At 47.7% G+C, this 10,508-nt stretch overlaps 1 protein-coding gene across 4 annotated transcripts in view; it reads left to right on the top strand.

Annotated features, from left to right (window-relative positions):
* Nucleotides 1-9,841, top strand: part of PARP16 (poly(ADP-ribose) polymerase family member 16) — a 29,283-nt gene extending 19,442 nt beyond the window's left edge. For 2 of the 4 annotated variants that reach the window (XM_047074940.1, XM_047074942.1), the window contains exons 5-6: nucleotides 320-461; nucleotides 1,805-2,365. In XM_047074940.1, the coding sequence (XP_046930896.1) occupies nucleotides 320-461; nucleotides 1,805-1,943 (281 nt within the window). In that variant the 3' untranslated portion in view covers nucleotides 1,944-2,365. Of the gene's footprint in view, nucleotides 1-319; nucleotides 462-1,804; nucleotides 2,366-9,448 lie in introns of those variants that run through there. The other 2 variants (XM_047074943.1, XM_047074941.1) reach the window with 2 other exon arrangements.
* Nucleotides 9,842-10,508: the final 667 nt, after the last annotated feature.

The raw sequence follows: 10,508 nt of genomic DNA on the forward strand, positions 1-10,508 counted from the left end.
GCCCTGTACCTAGGCCCAGATAATTTTTTTGTTATGGTCATCAGTCTGCTTCTTCCCTCTGCTTGTCCAATGCAGGTTTTTTCCCCCCTTGTCTCCCTTTTATCTTCCTGTTCCTTTTTCCCCTCGTCCAGCTTGTCAGATTCTCCTGTATTTTAGTGCTGCTTCACATACAGCACATATACAGCTGAGGCCATTCCTCACCCTGCTGGGGCTTCCCCACCCTCATGACCAGGAGGCTTGACTTACTTCTATTTGTAATTTGCTTTTTTTATTATTGTATTTCCCCCCGGTGAAGTTGTACTTTATTCTCCTTATTCAGATTCTAAGGAGATAGATCGCAGGAGAGCAAGAATCAAACATAGTGAAGGTGGAGACATCCCTCCAAAGTACTTTGTGGTCACCAATAACCAGCTCCTGCGAGTGAAGTACCTGCTGGTGTACTCCCAGAAGCAGCCCAAGAGGTAAGGAGGACGGGCCCTGCTAGAGGTCCAGGAGAACATCTAAATGCTGAGAGTATTGTGTCCCTAGTTATCAGCATCCCTTGCCCCCAGCCTTAGACCTCAGCTATGTGTAAAATATATAAAACACTGTGCTGCACACGGTGAGGGGTGAGGAAGACAGGTGGAATAAGATGCGGTCCTGGCCCTGAGAGGAGTGTGTTCTAGTGAAGAAGACAGAGAGATTTGTAAATACAAATAACATGAGGGACCGAACGAAGCCAAATTGGCTGCTCCAGACCATGAGGCCCCTTAGCCACCCAGGCTCCTGATTGTAGTCGGAAATGCACTGATTTAGGTTAAGCCAAGAGGCAGGGTGGTGCCTGGGTGCTGACTGGGAATATGTGCCACTCTGCTTGGTCACTTCCTGCGGTGACTGCTGCTCTCTGGACCTGAGATGCTTCATCTTTATGTCCAAGATGAGGGTGTTGGACTCAACAGCAGACAAGACCTGTCAGCTCCTCAGAACCGTGGTGGATTCCACATCCCATCTCAGCAGTGTGATGGTGGGTGGCAGGGTTCCCCGGGATCGATGGTCACTTTGAGATCCTGTCACATTGTTGGGGTCTCTGGCAGAGCTTCTGATGGGGACGAGCAGCAGATGAGCAGCTAAGGGGGTCACTTGTAATCCTCCCCACTCCTGGCTGTATACACCAGTGTTTCCATGCTTCAAGATTTCATAAACCAGTAAAATCCTCACTCCATCCCCCACATTGGGGAGATTTGCATAGGGTTCCTGAGTCTGAGGAACATTATCCTCTGGTTTAAAGTCATCTGGCTTTTTCTACTTGAAAATTCCATTCCTTTCCCACTTCTCCCTGGAGTGTCTCTTCAGTACACACTTGGACGGTTTAGATCATCTCCCAGTGGGCCAGAGAGGATTTCCCCAGCTCGGACTGATATCTGTACATGTCTAAAAGTGAAAATATTTCTGCTAAATTACCTGCCACCTGCTGCCATCTGGGCAGACACCCTGAGCACAGTCATTCTTCTAGATACCAAAGTCTTGCCTAAGAAAAGATGGGTCACAAAAGGCACCAGAGGAGCTATGAAAGAGAAGATCAGGATGAGCTCATTGCATAGCTGTCTTTGTACATTTAGAAGATGTTCTGGTGAAAGATGTGTCGGTGCCAGGGCAAATAGCCCCAGATTTTTTTGAGCGAAGGAGCATGCACGAAGCTTCGTTTCATGGCTCACCCAGAGGATGAGATTCATCATTTCATCATCTTTGAGCCAGAAGTTGTTGCATACACTTAAAAAAAAATGTTTTTCTCTTCTTGCCAACATCACTTTTTCCCCCCCTTAAGCAGGGCTTCAAGCCAGCTGTCCTGGTTTTCCAGCCATTGGTTTACGGTCATGATATCCCTGTATCTGCTGCTGCTGCTCATTGTGAGTGCCATCAACTCCTCAGCTTTCCAACACTTCTGGAATCGTGCAAAGAGATAATCTCTCTGGTGTGGGGGCCACCTTGACCATGTGCCTTATGACAACCTGTTCTGTACCTCCCATGCGCCGCGTCCAACCAGGTGGAGTCTGGGGGCCAGTTGGGGACCACAGGACAATTTTCATATGCCATAAATGTATTGATTGCCTTTGATGATGCTCTGAGCCACACTCCGCTCAGTGGGGACCACAAGTCTCTCGCTCTGGGGCTTCAGGGGAGTCCTCCTGTCTGCTCCTTCCTAAACAGTCCTAGGGAGTTGGTTTTTCTGCCAGGACCAAAGGAAAAAGTCCTGCTGCATTTAAAAACAAAGTGTCCAAGCTCTCAGTGGGGTGTTTACAGTCACTCCTGGCAGACGTTGGCCCTTTCTCTAATGCCTTCTGGAAGGCAGAATATGTGTAGTGGGGACTATAAATCACTAGGCGGTTGCCTTGTTTTGACCTGAGACACCCAAGAGGAACAGTCATGTTTCTCATAAAAATTGGTGGGATCGTTTTGAATTCCATCAGCCTTTGTATGTGAGTGCAAAACCTTTTCACAGTTTTCTCAGATCAACAAACAGCCTTCTGCTACAGCTGTAACCCCCCTGCCCCAACCATGGACGAGCAAGGAAGGAGCCAGAGACCTGATAAAAAAGACAAATTTAACAGCAACTCAAGTCTTTTTCTAAAAATTACCAACTGCTGATTGTAGTTGAAATGGAAACACATGTTTGTTTTCTGTTTTGTTTTGCTTTTTTAAGTAGCTATTTGACAAATTCATCTTTGGGAGCTGAGTAAAAGGAGAAGATTTCGGGGCGCCTGGGTGGCGCAGTCGGTTAAGCGTCCGACTTCAGCCAGGTCACGATCTCGCGGTCCGTGAGTTCGAGCCCCGCGTCAGGCTCTGGGCTGATGGCTCAGAGCCTGGAGCCTGTTTCCGATTCTGTGTCTCCCTCTCTCTCTGCCCCTCCCCCGTTCATGCTCTGTCTCTCTCTGTCCCAAAAATAAAATAAAAAAACGTTGAAAAAAAAAATTTAAAAAAAAGGAGAAGATTTCGAGAGCACTCTTTGGTCAGTGCCCATAGTCTCTTTCCTGGCCATGTGTTAGAGAAAGGGATTTGAGTTGCAGGCCTGCCACCTGTTCTTGTTCTCACGAAGCTGCCTTGATTGTGGCCTCCCAGCCACAAGTGCCACGCTGCAGGACCTCAGGACACAGGCCTGCCTCAGTCTGCCGCCAGTGTGCATGGACTGAGCCTCCCTTGGAGGGCCCACAGGTCGTCGGGACCCAACCTGGGCTTTAAAAGTGGGGAGGAAGCCTCTGGCTGCTCAGGGAGCTGCAGATCTCCTTGCTGCGTTCTCTGTCCTTCCTTCCTGCCCTGTTTCAGCCATCATGGAACCCCATCTGATTTGAGGGGTAGATCTCTGTAAAGAAGGTAGAAAGTCATTTTTCTATAATCTGTGAAGTTGTGAACAAGCCACTATCATGGTTTTTACATTGAATATTGGAAGATTTCAGAGATAATAAAGGTATTTTCCTAATTACCAAGTGGCCTTTGTGACTGCTTTCAGTCTCAGCGGGAGTCTGCCATGTATGCCTTGTTGCTAAAAATCTTATCCTCTCTTCCTTTGTTCAAGGTAGCAGTTTTCTGGACACCATATATCACCTGGATATCTAGTAGGTATTAGATTGCTAGTCATTGATTTAACAAATATGAGCACCTACCTTGTGCCAGGCACTAGAAATAGGAGCAGGATCAAGGTAAAAGTGTCCCTGCCCTCCTGGAGCTGCCAGTCTGGCAAGGTCGGGAGCTGGACATTCTCAGGAGTGGGGTTGGATTATAAAGGAGTTTTGGAAAATACTTGGCAAGAAGTCTTAACATAGTCTGGGGTCAGAAAATACGGAAGTGACACATGTACACCTGCAAAGCACCTACGTGTGCAAATTTCTTTTTTTCTTTTCTTTTTTTTTTTTCTACCTTTCTCTGTTTTTTTTTAGTAGGCTTCACACCCAGTGTGGAGCCCAACTCAAGACTTGAACTCACAACCCTGAGATCAAGACCTGAGCTGAGATCCAGAGTCAGACACTTAACTGACTGAGCCACCCAGGTGCCCCTGATCTATTTAATCCTGACAACAGATAAGAAACGGAAGTGCCAGAGAATTTTGTAGCTTGCTCAAAGCTATGTGGCTGGGAAGCAGCACAGAGCTGGGAGCTGCACATGGCAGGTTTCAGTGTTAATCTCACAACCACCATCCTCTGCAGCACCCCTGGGCTCCTAGAAAAGGTGATATTTAACTGAAGCCCGAAAGAACCACCAGTATCAGGCCAACAAGTGGAGGGAGAGTGTTTCAGGCACTGGGAAAAGCACATGTAAGGACCTAGAGTTCTTGCTGGAGGAGTTAAAAGCAGGAAGGTCATAAAGGAAGAGGCTGTGGTGAGAAATGGGGCGGAAGAGGTGGGCACGGGCCAGATCATGCAAGACCCTCAAAGCTGTGGGCCAGGGAGCGCCATTAGGTTTTAAGCATGGAAATGATATGATCAGATTTGGTTTCCAGGAAGCTCATTCTGGCTGGTGGTTGCAGAATAGATTTAGCATTATTTTGAGGATTAAAAGAACTGACACAGTCGGGCTCAGCACAGAGCAAATAGCTGACATGTTTCAGCTGCTATTATTAGTTTTTAGTGGCCCAACAGAGGGAAATGAGCATGCACAGGACACCTAGCAGCAATGTCCAGGGAAATAGGAGGAAACCAAGACAGCAAAGTGTCATGGAAGCCAAAAAGGCAATCTTGATGAGCAGTGTCAAATAGTGCCGAGCAGTTGGGATTATACCTGGGAAGTATCCATTGGATTTACTGAGTTGGAGATCATTAGCGAACTTGCTGGGAGCAGTTTCAAGTAGCATTCAGCAACAGGGGATGCGGACAAAGTCCAACTGCACAGATGTGAAATGTGCAGTTTCCAGAAATTCTCGGGCAATATTTATTTAAAACCTAGTCCCCACTCTTTTTCCCTGAGGTTTCTGCCCCCACCCCACCCCCAAAGAGTCAATGCAATACCTGATGTGAGCATGGGGCAAACAATGAGCATGGTAGGAACTTGAGGATGGATGAAGAATGGTCCTATCCTCCAGGTGCTCCTAGGCTAATGGAGAGCCATTGGACAGGTACATTTTGATGTGACAAAATGAGTGAGCAGAGAGTAGGTCAGGACTACATTATGACTTTCATGGGCACTTTTGCCTTCCTGGACTCCTTAATAAATACTTAAAATTATATTTTATGATTGTGTTGGTATAAAGATGAATATATTACTATTAAATACTAAAATGTTTGCTTCCACTTACAAGCTTGTTTTTTCCTCCTGATTTTTAAAATTTTAGTTTTAATTAATTTTTAAATGTTTATTTTTGAGAGAGAGTGAGAGAGCACGAGCAGGAGAGGGGAAGAAAGAGGGAGGGACAGAGGATCCGAAGTGGGCTCTGTGCTGAGAGCAGAGAGGCTGATGCAGGGCTCGGACTCAGAAACCGTGAAATCATGACCTGAGCCAAAGTTGGATGCTTAACTGACTGAACCACCAAGACACCCCTTTTTTTAATTAAAAAAAAATTTTTTTAGAGAGAGAGTGCAAGTGGGGGAGAGGGGCAGAGGGAGAGAGAGACAGAATCTCAAGCAGACTCCACACTCAGCATGGAGCCCAACACAGGGCTTGATCCCATGACACTGGGATCATGACCCGAGCCCAAATCAAGAGTTAGATGCTCAACCAACTGAGCCACCCAGGCATGCTTCCTTCTGCTTTTAAAGGAAATTAAAACATTTTTGTAATGTGGATTCTATGCCCTGTGCCTATGATGCCTTATGGATGGGTCCACCCTGGACTAGGGTAATGGGCGATAGAGTGAGATCTCTGGGTAGCTAGGAATGGAGAGGCGGGAAGGAGACAAACTCTAAAGACTCACAGTTCTATTTAGCACCAACCTGACATCTGAAACAGACCCCAGAGGCCAGCCATCTCCAGGAAAGGGCAAATTTGAGTGCTGGAGTTTGGAGGCCCAAGGGGATCATGCTGCAGACATTTTTTCATGGAGAAAGAAGAAGCAGTCTCCTTGCTGACACACCCCCTCTGGGCCAAGAGCTTCACCAGGCCACTGATGGCAGAGGAGACCAGATGGTTCAGTTGGAGCCACCTCACATCAGAGCTGCAGCTGCCTTGGTCTTGTGAAAGCAAACCCATCAACCCTCTGTCACTAATGCTACTGTCAGTGAGGACAATTTGGGCAGGGGTGACAAGAAGACCTTCCACAAGTTAGGTCACTGCTTCTGGAAAGTGCCAAGAATCCAATGAGCTGTCAGTTTTCCCCACAAAGGGAAGGGGTTTTACTCTGTGGGTTTTTGGATAAATGTACCTGTGTATGTGAGAGAAACATGGAATAGGAATGTGATTCACTATTATTTCTGATTAATTCATTTCATTAAATACTGATTGCTTACAAAATCAGAGCTGGTAGGGAGTTTGTGACTTAAAGAGCCCAATTCAGATCTTTTTCTTTAGAACATGGCCCCATGCATCCGAGCCCAATCCTGCTGCTAAGCCCTGGAGGTTTGTGTTTGTGTTGGCCTGGAATCAGCTGCACTCACCCTCCCCATTGCCATGGTGATTCTTGGGATGGTGGGGGGAGCTGGGTTCAGCTCCTCTCTCTCTCTCTCTCTCTCTCTCTCTCTCTGTCACACACACACACACACACACACACACACACACACCCTTCTTAAGCCCCCTCCACAGCCTCCACCCATCTCTCCTCGCTCCCCTCCTTTCCACCCGGCCCCACCTCGTGAGTTTTCCATCTCTTGGCCTTTGTTTGTTTTTGCTTTTGTCAGTCTCCCTCCTCTGGATGGGTTTCTGTTTGTTTCCAAACTGTCTGGGGCTGTGTACCAGGGAGACAGTGTCCTGGGCTGCCTCTAGCCCTGATCTGGTTAGAATAAGCCCCTCTTCTTTGCATGATCTCCAACCTGACATTTGGAACATCCAAAACAAATCATGACATTCTGAAGCGAGATAGAAACCACCATCTCCACCCACTTCTGTTGGCACTCCTGTCCACCTGGAAAAGGTTTTAGAAAATTTCCAGTGTTCTCCACATCGTGCAGCCCTGGGAAGGGGAAGCAGCACTTTTTGAATACCTATTGAATACCAGCCACTGGGCTAGGCTTTTTGCTTGTGTTAAAAATCTGGTGTGCAGGTGATGTTTCCAGCATTGAGATTCAACTGCAGGCTGTCAGAGGGAGCAGGGCCTGGGCTGTCTTGGCATACCCAGTATCTAAAAGATGATGGAGACTCAGGAAAAGTCTGCTGAGTGAATAAATGGATGAAAGGATTCAAGAAACTTCCCTGCCACAGCAGAGAGTAATGACTGAATGTCAGCAAAGGTGATCAAAATTATACTTGAAGAAAAAACACAGTGGCAAGGCTGTGCAGATGGGCGAGGGTTTCAGGGATGGTTGTGGACACTGGTTGCCTGATTTCAGAGTCCCATTTGCTCTCCACCTTTTGGGAACAGTAGGGGGTAGGCAGGACAAAGCCTTTTGTTTCACTGAAAAGGCTCAGAGTAAAAATGCACCTAGTCCTGAGAAAGGTTAAACTACTGATTTGATGCCGCTTCATACACACATATAAGTGACTGATGACAAAGTCTTTCCTAAGAAAATGGGATTTAGAAATGAGTTGGGAAGAGTGGTAGTAGAAAGAAAGCAACCAGGGGAGATTCAAAGGCCAGAGGAGACTTGTGGGGGTCAGGAGAGAAAGGGAAGGCTGAGGCCCCTGGAGTCAACCCTCTTTCAGTGCCCATTTAGCCAAGGGAAGTCCTTGGTGAAAATAGCTTACGGTGCTGATAGGGCCTTCCAGCCCTCACAACATTGGTCAGTTCAGTCAAGCTGCCCACCAGTGTGGACAGGAAGGGAAAAGGCCAGTCCGAATTCCTGGGAAGTATGGATTACAGATTGGTTAAAGATGTAGGTTTACTGTTCTTGGGCAAGTATAGCCTATCCCAAATGGGCCCTATAACACATTGCCTGTCAGAGATCTGTAGGGATTTAAAACTAGCACATCAATTATATATTTTTTTAAACTTAAAAAAACTTTTTTAATGTTTTATTTGTTTTTGAGAGGCAGAGAGAGAGCGTGAGCTGGGGAGGGGCAGAGAGAGAGGGAGACACAGGATGGGAAGCAGACTCCAGGCTCTGAGCTGTCAGCACAGAGGCCCTCATGAGGCTCGAACTCATGAACCACAAGATCATGACCTGAGCCGAAGTCGGACACTTAACCAACTGGGCCACCCAGGTGCTCCATCCATTACATTTTTAAAGGGCTTGGGAGTGCTTGAAAAGTATTTATCTGCTTAGTTCTTTGACCATTGATTTCCTTTGGAAGACACCTGTTCTTTTTGTGGTCCATCGTTCACTCACCCTCCTGGTACCATACCCCAGCTTCCTGCTGGGAAACCAACCTCTTTTCCATTTTCACTGGATCTGGGTAAAGGTGACTGCTCCTTCTACCCACACACCCTAGGCAGGGAGCAGTGGCACAGGCCTGAGCCAATCAGCAAGCTGCATTTCTCTGGCCTTAGTGATTGGTTCATATACCAACATGTGACCCCCAAGAAATCTATAAGAAGATTTTTGCAGGGGCTGCTGGGAAAGAGACATTTGCCTCCCACCCCCATTCTGTCAGTGTGAGAGGCTGGTCCTGGTGTTGCCGCCTTGAATCTTGCTGCTACGGGAAGCCTCCTACTGACACCAACACAGTGGAAGGCAGAGCCAAGAGAGGAAGAGAAACTAAATCCTGATGATGTTGTTTGGGTACTCAGTTTGGTTGTGCCTAAAGCCAGACTTTTCACTGTGTAACCAACCAATAGACTCCTTTTTTATTTAAGAGTTTAAATTGGAACTTGTGGGAGATACAGTGAGGAGGGGTCCTTAACTGATACTCTTTGCCATCCTGGAATTTCATTATTTTTGGTATAAACTCTTTATTAAATATATAGAAAGATGAATTCCAAACAAATGAGTCAGGATTGATGAATTTTTCCTGACCTCCTTAGACAAGGCACTCAAACCTATGCAAAATGAGAGATGGGCAAAACACACCAAAAAACCCCACAAAAAACAAAAAACACCTAAAACAAAACAAAAAAAAACCCCACCATGTTCTGGGACCTTCTAGAGCCTTGGCATCAAAATGCCTCCTTGGGTCAACTTGGACTCTCCTACAGAGTGCTAGGGAACCCCAAAGCACTCTGAGATCTGGGAGCAGCAATAGGTAGAGATGTGACCGGGCACGTGTTATAAGCTACACCAGAGAGGCCTGGCCCTCAGGAATACCAGAGGTGAGGTCTGCACCAATAGAAAGAATGCGAGAGAAAGGCACTACCATTTATCAAGTGCCTCCTGCATGGTAGGCCTATTGAAAGAATTCTCTCATTTAATCTTCAAAATGTCCTTGTGAGATGGATACTGTAATCTTTATTTTACAGAAGAATCAGGCCTGGAGAGGTGACTTGCCCAAGGTGAGAAGGCCTGGAAGAGGCAGCGCCAAAGCTGACTCTGGAGCTGGAATAATAAGAAAGGCAGGCAAGTACAAGGCGGAAGCTAGAGGGACTGCCTGAGCAGAAAGGATCTGGGCTGGTAGCACAGGGAGGTTGGAACGGGTCTGGGGGATGCAAAATGACCTCCCTTCCTAGGCTAAGGCCGTTAGCTCTGCCATGTCTCATAAGCAGGGGGCACCTGGGATCCTGGGAGTCGGACTGTAGGAAGTCTCTCCTGATGGCAGCATGATTAAAAGGCTGGGTTCAGCCCCATTCACCTTTCTGCCCTGTCACTGCAGATCCAGGAGGTGAGCTCAGAGGCACATGGCATGGAATGTGGGGCAGGGAGGAGTGGCCCCTCCCTTCCACCTCTGCTGGCTTCTCAGAGCTCAGGCCATCAGCCTGCTCTGATTAAGCTGACTTCTTGGAGTCCTCAAATCCAGGGGTTGCCAGCGGCCAAATCCCCCTGATTGTCTGGGATGTTCCCGACAGCAGAGAATAAACAGTCTCTCCTGTCCAGCCAGCTGTGCTGAGCAGCATTCCTGTCTCTTGGCCCACCCGACTGGGTGGGGCTGCAGCACTGTGTCCACCTCCAGCAGAGGCCTAGGGAACCTGGCGAGAGGGTGGAAAGGGAGAGGAGAGGTCACCGTTTCCAGGCCACACAGGACATTGACTCCTGCCTGAGTCCCCATTTTGCCTCAGTGTGAGGCACCTCTGTTTCAAGCCACTGCCTGGCACAAGCTCTGTGCATGTAATAATGACTCTGTGACTTAAGAGGAGGCCCACACCAGGCCACTGCCTCCTGGGATTGGAGCCCCTCACCCTTATCCAGAGACTGCCTGGGGAATTAGAGACTCCTATCTCATTCTGACTACATCTGAAGGCATCACACCCAAAGGGGTCATTTTATGGAGGTAGACACAGCGAGTCAGCAGAAGTGGGACTAGACGCTGGACCTTTCATTGCTGTCCATCACCTTGGAATGCTGTGGATGCTGGGGCTAAAAGTG

Source organism: Lynx rufus, unplaced genomic scaffold (assembly GCF_022079265.1).
Source record: "Lynx rufus isolate CCGP_SWC_20201006 ecotype Redwood Valley unplaced genomic scaffold, mLynRuf1.p SCAF_13, whole genome shotgun sequence".
In the NCBI taxonomy this organism is placed as follows: domain Eukaryota; kingdom Metazoa; phylum Chordata; class Mammalia; order Carnivora; family Felidae; genus Lynx; species Lynx rufus.